General features: G+C 49.0%; 6 protein-coding genes across 6 annotated transcripts; 1 reads left to right on the top strand and 5 right to left on the bottom strand.

Annotated features, from left to right (window-relative positions):
• Positions 1-436: 436 nt before the first annotated feature.
• Positions 437-1,180, bottom strand: FOBCDRAFT_282378 (uncharacterized protein; the record flags this gene model as incomplete). Its single annotated transcript, XM_031193717.2, has 1 exon — positions 437-1,180. One exon carries the CDS (start codon positions 1,178-1,180, stop codon positions 437-439), a length of 744 nt encoding a protein of 247 aa, XP_031030338.2.
• A 1,079-nt stretch (positions 1,181-2,259) lies between these two features.
• Positions 2,260-2,987, bottom strand: FOBCDRAFT_234460 (uncharacterized protein). The gene has a single exon (XM_031193716.3). It carries the CDS (start codon positions 2,917-2,919, stop codon positions 2,419-2,421), a length of 501 nt encoding a protein of 166 aa, XP_031030337.2. The 5' UTR covers positions 2,920-2,987; the 3' UTR covers positions 2,260-2,418.
• A 2,107-nt stretch (positions 2,988-5,094) lies between these two features.
• Positions 5,095-6,012, bottom strand: FOBCDRAFT_149566 (SUR7/PalI family-domain-containing protein; the record flags this gene model as incomplete). Its single annotated transcript, XM_031193715.2, has 1 exon — positions 5,095-6,012. The coding sequence occupies one exon, from the start codon at positions 6,010-6,012 to the stop codon at positions 5,095-5,097; it is 918 nt and encodes a 305-aa protein (XP_031030336.2).
• A 2,235-nt stretch (positions 6,013-8,247) lies between these two features.
• On the top strand, positions 8,248-9,308 carry FOBCDRAFT_282375 (uncharacterized protein; the record flags this gene model as incomplete). The annotated part of the gene is made up of 4 exons (XM_054707840.1): positions 8,248-8,511; positions 8,685-8,733; positions 8,867-9,213; positions 9,267-9,308. The coding sequence occupies 4 exons, from the start codon at positions 8,248-8,250 to the stop codon at positions 9,306-9,308; spliced, it is 702 nt and encodes a 233-aa protein (XP_054563815.1).
• A 1,812-nt stretch (positions 9,309-11,120) lies between these two features.
• On the bottom strand, positions 11,121-12,041 carry FOBCDRAFT_209392 (uncharacterized protein; the record flags this gene model as incomplete). Its single annotated transcript, XM_059609266.1, has 3 exons — positions 11,121-11,275; positions 11,344-11,714; positions 11,947-12,041. The coding sequence occupies 3 exons, from the start codon at positions 12,039-12,041 to the stop codon at positions 11,121-11,123; spliced, it is 621 nt and encodes a 206-aa protein (XP_059468189.1).
• Positions 12,042-12,480: 439 nt separating this feature from the next.
• Positions 12,481-15,207, bottom strand: FOBCDRAFT_193452 (peroxidase/catalase). Its single transcript, XM_031193712.3, has 3 exons — positions 14,602-15,207; positions 14,146-14,542; positions 12,481-14,092 (listed from the first exon to the last, which is right to left on the bottom strand). Exons 1-3 carry the CDS (start codon positions 15,055-15,057, stop codon positions 12,540-12,542), a joined length of 2,406 nt encoding a protein of 801 aa, XP_031030333.2. The 5' UTR covers positions 15,058-15,207; the 3' UTR covers positions 12,481-12,539.
• Between the last annotated feature and the right edge of the window lie 3,765 nt (positions 15,208-18,972).

Raw genomic sequence — 18,972 nt, 5'->3', positions numbered from 1 at the left:
GGCTTTATCTTCGTTAATTAAGCTTCTCGAACAGTTGTGCTAACATTCGCGCATTTTTGTCGTGGTGATTTCCAACGAATCATGCCAAGAAGGGGAAGGCCTCACATTTTCGCTTAGCTACCCTTAAACGCCATTCGCCTTCAGATTAGACTTCCAACACTAATGTTGAATTCAGGCAGACAAAACCTTAACATGATCACATTTTAGCTATTCCTCAGATTCCGAAGTTTGTAGAAGCTTCTCTTTCACAATAAAAGGTTGAATAAAAAAAGTCCGTAAGGAAATCGCTTTGCGAACATTCTAAAAACTCCAGCTCGGCCCCAACCCCAACTGTCTAATCAACCTCTTGTAAATTTTCTGGTCCCCAAACCCAAATCCATTATTCAGCCAAGAGACATGTCTGGCATGTTTTACTGTCTGTGGCATGTCTCAAAAGTCAGGTGATTTGAATCAGGCCTTTGTCTTCCAGGGAATGTCTGAACCTCCTCCGTTCCTTGATGTCTGTCATCATGAGATCACTGAGTTCTTTGATCGAGCCCTGCGCATTGATGTGACGGTCACGGCAACGGCTGTCCACAATTTCGAGCTGCTTCGTGTTTGTGTCGATCTGTTCACCCCAGAACTCGATCAACTTGTTTGCTTGGCTCAGCTGCCCCTGGACAACACTCAGGGACTGCGAGTACATGGCACACTGGCTTTCAAGCCCCGTTATCAGTTCTGTCTTTAGCTGAACATCTGCCATGTGTAATCTTCGGATTTCGTTGAGGATAACATCAACAGGGTTAATGTAGTTTTTGGCTTCTGTTTTGACTTGTAGATCGTCGTTAGACGATTGATCTGGCTCATTCTCAGATACATCTGATTCTGGATCGAGCTGTGAGTGACAGGTATGGTCATAGGCCGGTGGTGAGTAGGAAGTTGGGACGTGCTGGAAAGACGATCGGGCGTTCACTGCATGATCAGACGGGATAGCTCCGAGCGGGCCATACATGTCGAAATGACGATCTTGATTGAAGGTGAACCCACATGGGTAGTTCATCTCGAGTTTGACATCTGGAGCCAATCCACGACACGTCAAAATCCTCGCATCTTCACTGCAGACACTGTCCTCATCTGCCGAACCCCCGTGATATAATGGGGGCGGGCTCCCATCCAAAGAACCGCAATTCTTTACATCCATGTTGTCGTGTAGATTTTGGTCAAAACTGGGTGTTAGCTGTAGAAGGTCAGTATTCTGTAGGATTGTCGAAATAGGAGAGGGGCTCCAATGTGCCAAGGATATGATGGTGAGGGGTAGGTTGACCGACTGTTAAGTGGAAAATGGTGTTGAAGGAGATTTGTCTATCCAAGGTCTTTCTGGATGCCTTGGGCTAGTTTTATGGCTTTCTTGTAGTTGCAATAATAATAATAATAACAAAGAGAGGGAAAGAGATAAGGAAGGCGAATGTATCCCATATTTATAATACACTCGCATCTCGAAAGACTTTGCGACAAACTCCTGACGAGCAAGCTTGTTCAGTTTTTATAAACTTTACCGATGTCTCCGCAAAACATCTCAAGGGTAACCAAGAATATGACTAATTTCGACTCCTCATCTTCAGCATTGACAAATTCTTGTCCATTCGATGGAAAACTCTTTGTACGTAGACTCAGCATAAATGGTCTGTTTAAGTGTGAGCCAAAAGCACTATAGTACTATGGGGCAAATCTATTTTGTCTACCTGCAATTATAATGGCCAGTGATCCATTCATTTTGAGAGCAAAGTTACTCCCAGCGAATGGCCTCAGCGGCTCTGTAAAGCATTTAGAGCTTCACAGTCCTTTATGCTTTTGCCTTTTCAACCATGATTTCTTGCAATTTCTCGCAACTGTGTCAGAACCCCTGATATGGCATCGGAACAAGATTTAGCTTTTTGTTTACAAATAGCCCCCCATTTATGACACATATAAAAAGTGCCTAGTCAGTAAGTCGATGGCTAAACTAAGAACCTTTGGTGGCAGTACTATTGTTTTGCCATATTTCCAAGTCTATGATTGGCTGCGCAGAGCGATCAAGCTCACATGCTACCTGACGAGAGTATGACTCATATATGCGTCCTATAAAAGATCCATGCCCGTCCTTTCGGACTCTACGCGTGAGTTACATGATCGTATTTATTGGTAACTATTCCACCATATGAGGCACCGAAAATCCGCCATCAACACATAAGAGTATCGAGGTGTCTTTGACATAGCAATTAAAACGCAAAGCACATTTGGCTGAACCCTGTAGAAGATAAGAGGCTCAAATCATTTGACTCTACTTGATCTATCAGATTGAGAGATCCAAGAAGGCGAGGAACATACATTACACAAAACAGCGTTACACTCCAATGCCCTCACTACTACCTAACCTTTCCCCTCACCGACTGATGACACCTAACCAGATCTAACACCCAGGTTGTTGTCCTCATCCTTTGGGCAATCCTCATCATCATCAGTATTGAACTCAACAACACACGCAGAGTCTTGCGCGATAGCGATGCCAATGAAGGTTGTGTCAGTCTTGCCCTCTCCAGTACCAAGACTGTTTCCATCCTGGTCCTTGACCTCGCATGACTCGGGGTCACCAGCAAACGAGGACTTGCAGCGGAACTTGCGCTCTTTGGTCCAGCAATCTCCGCCGAAAGTGAACTCGCGTCCATCGCCGGTGTTGTAGCAGGGAGAGTGGTCGGCGGGATATGCCTTGCTGTAAATGGCAGTGCCGTCGTCTTTGAGGATTGTGAAGCCGGAGCTGTGACCGCTTTGGCTTCCGCCGCTGGGTCCGGAGATGGTTGAGAAGTCGCCTTGTGACCAAACAACGCGAAGATGCTCGGCTACGACGGTGGATGAAAGTGAGGCAGCCAAAAGGCCGATGAGAATGTTACGGGGAGAAGGCATATTGATACTGGGTTGGCGAGTGTCTGTTTTGGTTGGGTTGTGAAGGGTGAATAATGCCTGTGGTTGATGAACAGACTTTTAATGATGGTCTGCTGATGACCTATATATATATATATATGCATTCCTTTCACTGTTCTCGGGAGTTGCACCAAGTCATTCCCAAGCTCAAGTCTCCAGCCAACTCACTTCCCAATACCGCATAAATGACATCACTTTGAACGGGGCAATGTCGCATCTAGAATCCTTCGACGAGACAAACTTGCTGCCTATTGCTGTCCGCAAGGAATGTGTCGGGGTTTAATCCTTTTTACCCCACGAAGAGCATCTAAGCCTCGGGAGATCAGGAAACCTGAGGCTGAGCTGACAGCAAAATCTGCCGATCAACCACCAAATCCAGTGTCAATGTTCATTGAGCTTGGCAAATAGGCCAAGATGTTCGGTTATCGTTACTTCAAAAGTGGAAGTCCAGTCTAAATATCTCCACTATCTACGTAATACTATCGGAATATTGTGTCGCATGGTGATTTAGCTGAGGATTCGGGATCAAGGGATTGAAGATTTGCCACTATTTGATTGGATAGCAAGAGTAAGCAAGCTCAGCTGAACTACGCTTTGCCGATTTAAGACACGAAGCGGGGATTGGCAAGGCATAGTCAGGGCAGATCTGCATTTAGAGCGGGAACAGTGATATGCGAAGGATTTTAGGGCTTATTGTCATCGAGATGTCTCGGCTTCAGGAGCACGTGTCAGATCAAAGCCACGAGGAATTGAATGAACAAGAGGAAAGAGACTAATGTCAATTGTGCATCGAGAATACGTGTTTTGAGAGGAATTGGTGACTACTTACTCACAACTCACTTGGGGCATAACGAGCAAAGAAAGAGGGCTCTCCAAACAACTTAGCACGCCTCTGAGACGCTTTTGTGTTTACATCTCATCCATTCCTTATTGATGTCTGCGCTGCCCCAAGATCATTTCATAGACTGGAAGTCGGTCATCTAGATATTACCTCCCGGCGAGTGGGGCAAACAAGGAGGTGATCTTCATGGTGCTGGGGTAGAGTACAAGAACGAGCAGGCTGAGGAGAATGAGAGTGAAAGAAGCTTCTGCAATGCTGAAGATATCAAATACTCAAAAGAAAGAAAAGGCCTGATCGTCAGTCAGAGACGTTTTGCTAAGTAAGGCCTCGTTGATGTTCCATTGCATCTGGGCCAAGTCCAACATGAAGGTGACATCAGCCACAAACTTTTGCAAATACGAACTTCCAGTACAGATGTGAAGGCATCCCCAACACGTTCCCGCTTACGAGGCCCACATGTACAATTTGGCCAGTTGATCACTGAGCCACTGCAATAATGTGTATAATCGGTGGAGGCTTCTAAAAGGCAGCGTGTCAGTAGAGCTCATTTTTCCATCCACCTTTCATGGCCAGTCGCTCTAGCACCAACACATCGGTAATTCTCATCTCATCCTTGAGGAAAACGTTCTTTACGCGCTCTGAGTCACTTCCAATAGCAAGTTTCTGGCCTGTAGGGCTGAATAATTTCTCCGACTCCTGTAACATGTCGCCACTCTGCTTACTGATGAAGTCCGACCACCCTTGACATGGCCATTGCACTACAGCGAAGTCGGTTAGTTCCGCTATCAGTCTTTTAGCCTGCGAGACTTCAGTGGGCCTTTGTTGGCGACTCAAATTGAACAGCGCTGAGGCAAACTATTGCACCATGGACACTTGTACCAGTGGCGATAAGCACGTCCATGTTGTCTTTGCAAGTGCAACAAGGTCGTATGTTCGCCTTGCGGTTCCTCGTGGCGATAAAAGGCTTGTGAAAGAGGTCAGACATGGGGATTGGTAACGGGCGGAATCGGGGAAATTCTGTACCCGAAGGATGTGTGTCTGGGTTGTTGGTGAGAAGGCACCTCTAAGCCTTAAAAGGATGCCCCGTGCATATTTACTACGAATCGGGAGGACCACATGTTTAGGTGTAAGAAATTGCTGTCTGCTGCCTTTCTAAAGTCTAACAAATAATTCTGTATACACATCCCAAATGAAAGTCTAAACATGTAACTATACCCCAATCTATTGAAGCATCTCAGCATCAAACATCCTGACAAGTTGCAGTCGTGCCCAGGATCTATCATAGCACTCATGGGTTCTAAATCTGACTCACGATCTTAAACCTGATGGCTGTATGGTTCATAGGCAAGATCCGTCGGGGGAGATGGCGCCAGACCACGATTATGGTATGTCGGCTGCATCTCGTGATCACCATCAATAGGGACATAAGCTCCAGAGTGACGACTATGCTCAAGCAGTCCCTTGCCTTCAGGGTCCTTTCGATTGGTGGTGGTGCTGCAGCAGAGAGTTGGTATTATCCAGAGGAGATTTGCAGCGATAGCAAATGCAGCACCAATCCAAATGATGGCGAGGAAAACGACGTTGACTTTTCCCTTGACTCCATAGAGCTTAGCAGTAGTTTCCACGGCACCAATCGAGACGGAGGCCATGATAGTGGAGAGAATGGCTGACGCGAGGACAAACGCGGAAGCAAGGCCACTTGCCATCCATGTCCAGCAGGTGAGCTCGCGAGAGCAAACAGCAAAGATACCAAGAGCAATCTCGATGGTGAGCTCTATCAAGGCCACAATGAAGGCAACTTCGGCTCCTTTCGTCATCGATCCAAAGGTTTGGATAGCAGCCTTGATCTCTTTCGGCAGTTTGACCTCGACATCTTTATCAACGCTCTTGATGTGGTTTGTTGATATAGTCTTTCTGACCCAATCAAACTTGGGACTTGAGCACTCTCGCTTATCATCTCTATCAGTATGACAGTATCCCCAGGGCGTAATATCGTAGGTCTTGTCAAGCCCAAGGAGTTCGGCAGTAATATTCTTTTCGACTGTCTCGGCACGTGGCAAGATCTTGTCGACAAGTTCACTTGCAGGACTGATGCTAAGATTCTCGAAGTCGAGCTGGATGAGGTAGAGAGATTTGTCGGTGATGCCTGCGAGTGCGGGGACGAGGGTGAAGATGGCAGCCGCAATTGCGAGTGCGAATGGCAAAAGTACGCCAATAACGCGGCCAACGATCATTTTTGTGAAGATTTGATGGCTATTTGTGTACAGTGTTTGTTGTTTGTACTTTAAAGCGAGTGGCTGTAACAAAGCGAAGGACTAGTTTGCAAACGAAGATGTTATTGATGTTCGATTACAACAGCTCCAAATGGTTATTTTATACAAACGCAATCCTCACAATCTCATGAACCAATTTAAAGCCCGCCTAGTTCTCACGAAAAGACCGTTCCCGGATTTCGAGTAGTTTCGACAAAGAATCCCTGCGATGTCAGAAACTAAGCCACTCACTTCGTCCCATCGCTGGGAAACCTCTTAACCTCGGTCTAACGCCATGCTTCAATTTACCCAATTCCCCGGGTACATAGAGCTTCCGGAGTATTTTTACTATTGTCGAATGTGGTTGAGGTACCGGCCGTCTGTGTATCTTCTAATTTTAGAGTGGCTGGGACCTGATTACTGAGCGTTCCGACGACGCGCGCTGACTCTTGCGGGCCGCATCTCTGCAGGTTTCATTATACTTGTTTGCCCCACAGAGCTATTGTTCAGTGCTTTTTTTTCTTGTCTGAGTTGAAGAAATAGGTACTCATGCCGCTCATGCCGCCCCGATGCCGCCCTTCAGGGTCCAACAGCATGGATCAGGTTGTTAGCCGCCCATCTTAGAGTGGCATACTACTAAGGAGTTTTTGAGACAGGTAAGGCTCTCCCAGACTTGTACTGTCGTAAAGGCTGCGCCATGACCCCATTGAGTTGTTGTTCCTGAACAGACTTTCACGGTCAGTTTGTCCGCAGGGACTTGTGAAGCAGTTCATGGATAAGGATGGCACAGAGTGTGGAGGTCTGCAGGAGTGACAACACAAGTGATTGCAAAGGGTTTTCCGGTCTCTCTTTATCCCTTTACGATCGTTTTCGTTTGGTTGTTGCCACCATATACATCCACTTATGCCCAGGGCTCTGAAGGGTGTCTCAGACTGCCTTCTTACAATCCTCCCGGCAGCGGTCCTATCAAGCACCGGAGCGCCAAACGGTCATGTTTTATTTGAAACTGCTAGTATCGCAAGATTGCCACTTACGGTTTTGCTGCTCTGAGATGATATTCATGATGGCCCCTTTGCGCATTGTTAATGTGTTGCTCGCGAGTCTCAACACCAAGCGCAATCACTTTTATTGCTTTCGGGATACTTTTTCTTTTGACCTGTTGGCTGCCTTGTTTACAAATGGACATTGGGTGGGCAGCCCGTCCTCACTTGAAGGTTTAAGCACCAGAAAATTCGTTTGACAAGTGGCAATCAGCCTCTGTTTGGTAGACCTACTTCAGCCGCAAATGTTGGTTGAGCAACCGATATTGGCCTCTTCACTTTATGGTAATCAATATACACAAACCCTCGCCAAATTGGTACCATAGGTTTTCTCTATGTTACATCGTAATGTCCCAATCTTGTTTGGAGAACAAGCCCCGACATGCTTAGTGTTTTGCGTTTGCATAACCTTTGCGTGCGATTGCCAAGTTTCCCTCAGCCATCAATCCCAACAACAAACAAGCTGAGGACGGTTTGAAGCGGTTCCCCCAAGCAGAACACCGATAACTTCCATAGATGATTCAGCTGCGGGATATAAGAGCTCCTCTTCCGCCTCTCAGCATGACGAACTCTCCCGATCTTTCGCCATATGTTCTTTTGCTATATACGCATAGCGACGATAGAACCCTTCACTATACGACTTTTAAATATATTTAAAGCACAGCAGTAGGCTGAAGCACAGGATATCCTCAGTTACTCGTGTCATTACCTCAGCGGTCCTTTGGCAGGTTTCGGCACTGGCTGGAGCCGTGTGAACATGCGCGGTGACTCCCCGCGAAGGGAGGCTTCTCATGCCCCGTAAAGCAGTGGCCGAAGTTTTCAGGCCCCTGGGGACATTATGATCGATTGAATGTTCATGCCTCAGGTTCTTCATCTTGCTATCCAGTCCCTCTTTGCTTGTTGTTGCTCCTCGGCAATTTAGCGGTCGCACAAAAATGTGCAGCCTCTCTCAACATCGATGGGTACACGCAGCCAGCGCAATGTGCAGCATTCCGCGTCCAGGACAGCTTGATCGTGTCCAACAAAGAGCATCAGAGTTCGTCAGAGGACGCAACTCAGAATACCTTTTCTCGATTCGCTAACGTCGAAGCTCAGGATTTTGCCAACTTAAGCGTTCATCTCGCAGATCCCGCCCTCTTGCGGTTTGAGGACGAAGCGCTCATTGCCTCCATTCAAAATGAAACCGCTCACTGTTGCCGATATCATTCCCACAATGAGCTTCCACACGAGCAATTCAGTGTCGTCAACACATCAAGCTTTCCGATTCACCGAAGATCCTGAATCTGCCCAACTCTTCCTGTCCGTGGATTCCCTTCAGTGCAGGCGACCTTCGTTCCCGCAATCGGCTACAACTTCAGGCCCGCTTAAGAGTGTGTACACGAGCTACGGGTCTAAACTCGACAAGTCTATGGGCTGCTACAAGGCTGTTGCCCAACATGACGTATCTATCACCACTCTGACGACTTCATCATGAAGTCAGTTGCCACCTACATTATATTATATTCCTAGACGCGTGGCTATGAAGACATCCATCTATCCACCAATGCACTAAGCCCGTCGCTGACTGGTACGTGGTGACACTCCCAAGCATCATACACATACTAATTCACACAGGAACTTTACATCTACCTCGATGAGAAATGCCTCAAGGTGCTCGACAATCGTCAGCTCCCGACAGATTCATCTCTTAATTACCAATCTCAAAATCATACGGCTGTAAGCCAGGCGTAACGGGTCTACGCACTGATGGGCGTGGTTCGAACACGATTCCTTGCTTGTCATCTATCAATTCCCAGAGATGTGGCCAAAAGACTACGCCAAAGGGCTTCCAAAAGCGGCGCCGATCAATGGCAGGCATATCCGCAGCCTGTATGTTGGAGTATTGGCTATCAACGGACAGCTCGTGTATATCAGCTCGAAAAAAGGCGAGGTGTATCCGAACCTTTTCGAAGATGATGACTTCACCGGCCTCGCTTTCAAGGCCGAGTCCTCACAAACTCCGGCAGGCAGCAATACTATCCTAATCGAGACCAACCTAATAGGAGGCAACCTGGCACATAACAAGCAATATGTGGCAGGCCAAACCGATTCATTCGATAGCGAAGCTGACCCAGAAGGCAAAGCTATAAGGCAGAACGAGAAGGTACACCAGTACCTACCCCCAAGAAGCTTCAGCATACCGACATCAACAGCAAGGAGGGAATCTCTGATATGAACAAGTTCTACAACAAGCCCTGAAGCGATACGCACTGGGTCATTCTGTTGATTCCACTGGGGAGATATACGGTATCCCTGGGGCTTATTACCGAAATCACTGCTGACCTGAACACGTTGGATCCAATGTTGATAATCGTGCTTCATATTGTGATTGATTGATAAGATACGAGCTGCTTCTTTATCACGCCCCTGCAATCCTAATGACCAGAACCCGAAATTTTAGATGGCTTGGATGGTAAACTTATATTTATTAACAAAGCTCAGAATTCCAGTGTTTTTATCTGGTATCTGACTTGTGGCTGAGAGCTTATATCACCACACGAACACACAAGCGCACTCTGCAAAACCACAGAATACAAGAGGTTACGGGAAATCGGGGATTTCAAAGCATTCTGTCTCCTCGAGGAGCACACGCGCTGAGATAGCCACATCACCTCGGGGCAACCCCCATCACCTACGCTCAGAGGGCACAACAGACTCACCCTCAAAGAAACGAAAGACAAGCAGCAAGGTGGCTCCAGATGCCTTCTTGTTTAAACCACAAGACGCCAGGGCCAGACCGACTTTTCGAGACACACAGCCCAAATGGCTTTGTCAAAAACAACCAGTTACCAGACCTCCAAGGAGCAAGAGAACTTCTTGACGTTGAGCCAAGGTTCCATAAACCTAATCTAAGGTCCTAATTCTATACTAAATTATACTAAACTTTACCAAAGCTTTTTCGTCACTTAGACAAGAGGTCCCAAGTATACTTGCCTCGCCTTGCTGAGACATCGAGGCTCAAACAATGGAAGATGTCGAACGCCGGCGCCGGAAAGGATTTCCAAGAAATACCTGCCAGAGATCTTGTCGAAGAACTAGGACCCAAGGGCCATTTAGACGAGTGTCAACAAAGAAGAGATACGAGCAGAACAATGAAAATATTCTCGAGTTTCTTACCAGGAAGCGAAAGGCCGACGGTATTTATTTCAGATCGATGAAGTACCTCGGTACACGATGGACGTGCTTCGTCTTCGAAGGATGTTGTTACACACAGCCCGATGAGGCGTATGAACAACTCGAGACAAGAATCGCTAAGCGAGCTCAGTATATAGCCAAACACGCCGCAGAGAACAAGACTGGCGGTCAACCGCCTACAACACCGAAAATCAAATCCAAGTCAGCACGCAAGTCAGTACCAGGATATCATTGCTGGTTACAGCACGAGTAACAAGGCTAAGCTGAAGGGCATTGCGAAGAAGTATGATCCCCAACAAGTGTTTTAGCAGTTGCAGTCTGGATACTTCAAGTTGGATAGGGCACCTATTCCTAACTCTGGATACTTCTCCCATTAGAAGAGGATGCATTTACAGGAAAATTATCGCAGACTTGAATGAGAGAGCTGCAGAGCTTAGAAGAGAAATGTGGAACTCAGGCCAAATTTTGGATAATATAGTAAATCTCATCCTAAACCTTAGGATCATACTGCTCTAAGCTTGCTCTAAGCTGTTGGTGACTTATGAAGAACTTCGAGGGAGAGTTGCAGCCCATGCCCAAGGTTAGCCCAAATCATATGTAGATGAGTCACCGCGACATTAACGAGAGGCTACTCAACCTCCAAAGCCTCCGGCAGGGGATTATAGTCGGTTGCCCTATGGGGGTTTTAGAGAAAGTCTGTCAGGTCTCGTTGGCGTCTGCCAAGGTGAACGCCATTGCTTTAGTAAGTTCTAGGAGAAACTCAGCGGTTCCTCCCGGCTTAGCTCCCAGTTCCTCCATCTCCGTTTCGTTTCCATCTCCATTTCGTTGGTATCAAGCACCACGTTTATTGCTTAGACCAGGCGCAACGCAGGTCTTTCATTGTTCACCACAGCCTTGATGACCTCCAACTGAAGGCCATCCCACGTGAGAAAGGAGTCTCTCTCGTCTCACTGGGCTTTGTTGTCGGCCAGATTTGCCATCTTCAAAAGCTCGAGCCGGTGGACATTGCGGCGATTGATGGCCACATGGACCTGTCGACTCACGAGGTGTGAGATTGGATGAGGGAGTCAGTGCTCGATCCGGGATGGGTTGCACTCACCAAGCAAACCATCCTCACCTCTTAAGGGGCTGACGTCTTTCCCGTTCACAGGCTTGTAGACTTGGCCAGTCATGTTAAATCCTCCTGAAAGAGATATTAGGGCGCTCTTGCGCGATGGATTCCAAAAGGCTGACGAAGGAGCGAGGGGAATGAAGGATTTCCTGCCTTGTGAAGTGGTGATCGCGTTTTCGATTGTTGCTGAAAGCGCAACGAGCTGCGTCTCTGTCGCGCGAGGGTGGTACATGGGAAGACCAAGGGTTTTGACGTTGTCAAGCATGCAGAACTTCACTAGCTCTCTACTTGGAGGTCTCCCTGGGGTTTCGCCCATAGACCATTTCATTTGGGTCCCTACGAAGCTAGTAACATGGGCACTGTATGGTCGGAAGGAATGCTGTGATAGCTTTATGTCATGATTCGGATGAGGCGTCTTATTTTGCCCTCGTCGATGATTCCGGTTCTGATCGCAAGGTTAGGTCGGACCTTGGAATCAAGATTGAAACACGAGAACACAAATTCGAATAGATGTATATATCTTGTCAAGGCATGTACCTCGCACCAGTAGAAGAAGTGGGAGAAGTAGAGGACAGAGACCTCTAAATTTACCATTTGCTAAGATTGCTGATGCATGCAAATCCTTCGGCGTTATAATCCGTCGAGCGCTTTGTGCGGATGTACAGCCTTATGGCTTTGGTTGCCATATTGGTCATTCATCTGTGACTTTGAGTTCAGCTTCATCGGAACGACACTTCACATGATCGGAATGCTCGGGGGGTCACCCGGCAGTGGGGCCGGCGCGCGGTATCAGATCCGAGGACAACTTCTGCTAGAACAGGGCATCAGCAAATGCACCACAAAACAGTAAAACAATGCATTAATAGTGAGACCGTTAAAGTATACAGTCAACTTCCTAGAGGATGAATTTGGACTGTAAATGTCGCGCAAATGGTGCCATTTGGCGCAAGAATTGTGAGGGCCTATCGGAGCCACGGTATTGTAAGCTCCGATCGACTTCTGGGCCGAGGCTCGTCGCTACCCCGCCATCACGAACGCTGTCAAAACGTTGAATAAAGCCAAGATCATTGATCGATACATACAATCACAAAGCGCATCAGCGGGTGGGGTAGAGGACAGATACAATTAACTAATAAATTCGTAATCATTCATTCTCAATGGTATTTTGCTACATTGCTCATTAATTACAGTCGAGGAGAGGCCTTGGGTGAAGAACCGTTCGCAAGATCAAATCGGTCCAGGTTCATCACCTTGGTCCAAGCAGCAACAAAGTCCTTGACAAGCCTTTCCTGTCCACCAGCCTCAGCATATGTCTCAGCTGTAGCGCGGAGCTCAGCATGTGAACCAAAGACAAGATCGACACGGGTACCGGTCCACTTCTTGGCACCAGTCTTGCGATCAGTACCCTCGAAGATATCACTGTTTCCAACGGCCTTCCACTCAGTGCTCATGTCGAGCAGGTTGACGAAGAAGTCGTTGGTCAGAACACCAGGACGGTTGGTGAAGATACCATGCGATGAGCCGTCATAGTTGGTGTTGAGGGCACGGAGACCACCGATGAGAGCGGTGAGCTCAGGGACGCTGAGGGTGAGGAGTTGAGCGCGGTCAATGAGCTGGTGTTCAAGCTTGACGCGGTCTGTAGAAGAGCCGTAGTTACGGAAACCATCGGCGAAAGGCTGAAGGTGGTTGACGGACTTGACGTCGGTCTGCTCCTGTGTAGCGTCGGTGCGGCCGGGTGCGAAGGGCACGGTGATGTTAACACCGGCATCCTTAGCAGCCTTCTCAACGGCGGCGGAACCAGCAAGAACAATAACATCAGCAAGGGAGATAGCCTTGCCGCTGGACTGAGAGTCGTTGAACTTCTTCTGGATGCCCTCAAGAGTGCTGAGGACCTTGCTCAATTGAGCGGGGTTGTTGACCTCCCAGTCCTTCTGCGGCTGAAGGCGGATACGGGCGCCATTGGCACCACCGCGGAGATCACTGCCTCGGAAGGTGGAGGCGGAGGCCCAAGCGGTAGAGACGAGCTTGGAGACGTCAACACCAGACTTGAGGATCTCGTTCTTGATGGCGGAAATATCGCCATCGTCGACGAGCTTGTAGTCACGCTCGGGAACGGGGTCTTGCCAGAGGAAGACCTCCTTGGGGACCTCAGGGCCGAGGTATCGGTCGCGGGGACCCATGTCACGGTGGGTAAGCTTGAACCAGGCCTTGGCGAAAGCCTCGTTGAACTGATCTGGGTTCTCGAGGAAGCGACGAGAGATCTTCTCGTACTCAGGGTCGAATCGCAGAGACAAATCGGTGGTCAACATGGTAGGCTTCTGCTTCTTGTTGGGGTCGAAGGCATCAGGAACAGTGGCGTTGGCATCCTTGGCAACCCACTGGTGAGCGCCAGCAGGGCTCTTTGTGAGCTCCCATTCGAACTGGAAGAGGTACTTGAGGTAGTCGTGGCTCCACTTGACGGGAGTGCTGGTCCAGGTAACCTCGAGGCCGGAGGTGGTTGTGTGAGGACCCTTGCCGGTCTTGTAGCTGTTGGACCAGCCGAGACCCTGCTGGGCGAGATCAGCGGCCTCGGGCTCGGGGCCGACGTGGTCGGTTGAGCCAGCGCCGTGAGTCTTTCCGACGGTATGACCACCGGCGATGAGGGCGACGGTCTCCTCGTCGTTCATGGCCATGCGACCGAAGGTCTCGCGGATGTCACGGGCAGCGGCGACGGGGTCGGGGTTGCCATCAGGACCCTCTGCGATAAAGTCAGTGATTGTGCATTACGCATTGTCTCGGGGGAGGACTGACCAGGGTTAACATAAATAAGACCGTGGTGAGCAGCAGCCAGAGGCTTCTCAAGCTCGCGGGTGTGAATGTTCTTGTGGGGAGCCTGATCGGAATCGGTAGCGCCAGGCTTGGTGGTTCCGGGGTGGCCATCAGAGTAACGGACGTCGTTTCCGAGCCAAGTATCCTCGCCACCGTAGTAGGTAGCCTCGTCAGCCTCCCAAGTATCCGGACGACCAGCGGCGAAACCAATGGTCTTGAAGCCCATATCCTCGAGGGCGACGTTGCCAGCCATGACGATCAGGTCGGCCCATGAGACCTTGTTGCCGTACTTTTGCTTGACGGGCCACAGAAGACGGCGGGCCTTGTCGAGGGAAACGTTATCGGGCCAAGAGTTGAGGGGGGCGAATCTTTGCTGACCCTATGACGCTGTTAGACTTGTGCGCGATTGAGAGAGAGAGGGTGTAATGGGTTTCTTACCTGTCGGCCGCCACCTCGGCCATCGAAGATACGGTATGTTCCAACAGCGTGCCACGACATACGGACAAAGAGACCACCATAGTGGCCGAAATCAGCAGGCCACCAGTCCTGCGAATCGCGGCAGACCTTTCGCAGATCCTCCTTAAGCTCGTTGTAGTCAATAGAGTTGAAAGCCTCGGCGTAGTTGAAGTTCTCGCCGTAGGGGTTGGTGACGGCGCTATGCTGACGAAGAATATTGGTCTTGAGAGCCTCGGGCCACCACTTCTGATGGGTAACGCCGTGACCAGCGACGTTGGGGACCTTGTGGGCCACGGGACACTTTCTCTCGTCGGCCATTTTTGGAGCTGAGGTGTGAAGCGATAATCTGGTGAATTGTTGGTTCAGATTCAGATTCAGAGTCCTCCTCGCAACAGACAAGGACAGAATACGAGAGGAAGGGAAGAGAAACCGAGGCATGGAGGAGATGCGGGGGTGGAGTTTGGCCTTTATACCGTAACGCGAGGGACGTGGATTGGAAAAGGAACGACTGTGAGTGGACTCTTTTTAGAGGCGAGACGGTGTCCCCGGATCACGCTCGGAATCTCGTCAAACTACCAAAGAGACGACTTGTACAGTATCATCGGAAACTTATGCCGGATTTGTCAACAAAAGTTAACTGCATGACGCACTGTAGCCCATCGCAAGTGCGGGGAAGCTGTCCGAACTGAGCAACTGGTGTAACCAAGGCACGTTGAATGCCCGGAAGACTTCGGCGTCGGGGAGAGATATCGGGCCTTGTTTGAGGAATCAGTCCCTATAGAATTATCCAGAAATAACAATCATTCATCCTCTACATCATGGTTCCTACAAGACTGCAAATGATTGCCACTGAATAACCTTTCATGAAGCATCATGACACTGGAGGGATGGACCCCCCCGTGATCGGTTTAGTACCGGCTCTTACTGGGCCGGCCCCGCAAAACAAACACCACAGCAACCCGATTTCTCTGCGTGTTAGCAGCCCGTTTCGTCGTAGACCAGCCCATTTCACCCCGCCTGAGCTTCTGGAGAAAAACAGGGGAGAGCTCTCAGCTACCACTGCGGATTTCCTCCCGCCAGACACAGTCTAAAATTGGCAGGCCAAAGAGCGGGGTCAACTTCACCATCGCAATCCATTTCTTCCTAACACAGTAATAAAAGTGAGGCAATTCCACCGTCGCATTACGACTTAATTTGAACTTGCTGCGTAGCAACGATCGTTGTTACTTCCTAATGCATGAATTGCTCAATTGCCTCTTAAAGCCGGCATGAAAATCCGCTTCAGGGATGTTCAATTTGCCAATGACACACAATAGATTCCAAATGATCAGAGATGATCGAGTTCCACTAACAAACTTCCAAACACCCACCACAAGCCGAGATGCGCAAGCCAATCATGAGCCCCGCTTACATTTGGAATCAATTTCCATTCTGCAGCAGATGGAATCAATTGTGTTCCAGGTGTGCGGTACCTGCGTCGTCAGTGGTTCCTGCAAGCCTCCGGTCGGATTATCTCGACGCATCATCCAAGACATTGATGCCGAGGCGCCGATGAAAAGTCTCCGACTGATGAGGAATTGAACTCGAGACCTTCAAAATGCAAAAATAAATGGAGGTGGATGATCACATCTTTGACCAGTACCTCCGAAGAGGGCCTGGCCTAGCGACCATCCGAGATTTTGGTTCACTATCCAAGTACATGAGGGGTTCATGATCCCCTCTTTTCTGACTCTCAGCTCCAGCGCAACACAAACGCGCGTACAATTAAAACAGTACATGGCTTGTACGAGCATATCTAGTTCTGTTTCAATTGTTGACAATCTTACACCTCGGTGCGATAAGACTTGCGACTTCAAAGCTCGCACCTCATGAGACAATGCCAGCGGGTAGACTGTAGCCAATCGAAATACACGCATCATTAAGCTCAGTGCCCAGTAAATTTACTCATAAGACAGCAGTCAGGGATCAAAGAGAGGGATGAGGGATGAGTAAAAGCCACTGATTATCATCCAGTTTCCATTTTGACATGTATTCATCAGACATGAGAGTATTTCCAGTCAATTAGTGTTCGCGCTGGTGACTTGGAAGTCGCACTGCCAAACCACTCTAGCATGGAAGCGTTGACGTCCAGCTACAGGTGACTGACCCCACTGTAGTCGCTAAGTGGTCTGCCACCAACCGACCCACTGCAAGCGTGCACTGTCAAGCACTGCGACGACAACCTCATCTCTTTAGACCAAAATTCCAAAAGATTAACGCATTCGAACGCGCGAGCAAAAGAGGAAGGATTGTAAACGACTTTACAGGCGGAATGAGCGTTAGTGCGATTATCCCTTTCATGCTGGCGCATTACACGGCTACGTCACTAACCACTCGGCCAGACCACTCTAGCGAGAGGAATGTCTGAACCCAACCCCGACAACATTGATCAGATTGTGATATATATAGTGAGTAACCCCGCTGGAGGTTTGCTTCTGTCATGGAAATCGCTCCGTGGTATGCCAACCTGGGTCCCGCCCACGACACCAGTATGTCTGACAGCCCGAGCATCAGCGAGGAGCAGTCCAATGACCCTTGCCATTGTGCAAAAAGAAAGGCCAACATGTTCGAACGCATGAGCAAAAGGAAATCGAGGCTGTAAACAACTTTACATTGGCAGGGGATCAGTCAAGCCGCTTGACCACTCTATCGAGAGGAATGTCTGAACCACGACCCCCGCGAGGTAGCAATTAGATCATGGTGTATATGGCTTCAGCCGAATCTGTGTCGTTCATATCAATATCACAAAAAGTCCAGCACTCGAACGTGTGACCTAAAGGCAAAAAGAGGACGTATCTTACTACGACTTTACAAGAGCGCTGTTAGCATATTAACATATGCATAACCGCTAGACCACTCTAACGAGAGGAATGTCTCGACTACCGTCCCCCGATAAGCACTTCTCAGATCACAGGATATAGAGCTCTGAAACAGCCTTCACACTCAGCTTTATAGTGAGAAAAAAAGGAAGAAACAAGGATTCGAACCTACAAGTAAAAGAGACAACGCTGTATACAGCTTTACATAGGGGTCCGCACTGGGAGCCCCCGTTTGACCACTCTAACGAGAGAAATGCCTGAGCGATGCCCCGTTAAGCAGTGCTGAATGAAGACTTAGTATACATACTCTCAATACAGTCGACGGATTGCATCAAGAGGGAGCCAACATATCATGGTTGGAGACTTGACCAGCTGCCGGGAAGGATCTGCAGTTCGAGGAAGGCGCTGAGAGGCAGGTGCCTATTACCTTTGAGGATAGTCTAAGTGTGAGAAACGAAGTAATCACGAAGAGCAAGAGATGCACGCAAGAATCGTCCTTTTAAATTACTGTCTCCCCACCGTCGGGAACGGACTTCACTCTTCCGAGCGCTACATTGGCCAGGAACCCCTGAACACCAGCCTCGCGAAAGTAAGCAATGAGGCCAAGTTCGTTGTAGGCATTCCTTGTGATATAGACAGCACTTTTCCTTTCATTTACCTAACCATTCATCACGATATGATGGTGTCACGCGATGAGCAAAGTCGGACGTTGGGAGGTGACTTGAGGAGTTCGACTCTCAAGACACTTGAGGATTACATTTTACGTTTACATTGACCTACCTCGAGCTCCAACTTGGGCCATGAGACACATCAGTGCAATCGTAAAAAGTTCCGCGATACCATGAATCCACTTTCCGGTATCATCCAGTTGTTCACATCTGGTGCTTCTCCTCGGACAATATCCCTACCGAACACCGAAGGTCTCGGTCTCTGAGGGGGCTGCCAAGTCCGTCGGACAACGGCATCGCGTGACTCGGCCTTCTTCTTGTGTAAAACTCAGGCTCGGGACGCAAGATCCTACGGACCGTTGGACAATTGGCGGTTGGTGGCAGCATGATCGGACCATATGTCGAAATCTCGGACTCGAACTTTATCTTTCTGCCCGAACACCTACGGATGCGCAAGTGCACAACATCCGTAGGACAGCAGACAGACATGGCTGGGACATTTGCCATCGGAGAGCGCATTGGAAGACCTCAGAGACTCGGGCAATGGTTTATCATTGCACCCGAGCTCTCTTCATCGAGCGTTCCTTTGTCGCGTGTAAGGCGCAGCCCCTCCCGAACAATTGTAGGATGATGTATTAACCGCGTACCGATCGGGCGCCGGATGAGATTGCAATTCCACAGACATGGGGCTGGAAACCCGAGAGTGCGAATCTTACGCCCTTCAAGCACGAAGCCCGTCTTTTGGGAGCAGTGTTTGAGGCGGAGTGTGTGATGTTCTCATGGGCTCCGGAGTCCGATGCGCGCGGATGTGCAACCAAATCTGAACC

The sequence above is a fragment of the Fusarium oxysporum genome, chromosome XII (genome assembly GCF_013085055.1).
Source record: "Fusarium oxysporum Fo47 chromosome XII, complete sequence".
In the NCBI taxonomy this organism is placed as follows: Eukaryota; Fungi; Ascomycota; class Sordariomycetes; order Hypocreales; family Nectriaceae; genus Fusarium; species Fusarium oxysporum.
This window is presented reverse-complemented; position numbering and strand designations above follow the sequence as displayed.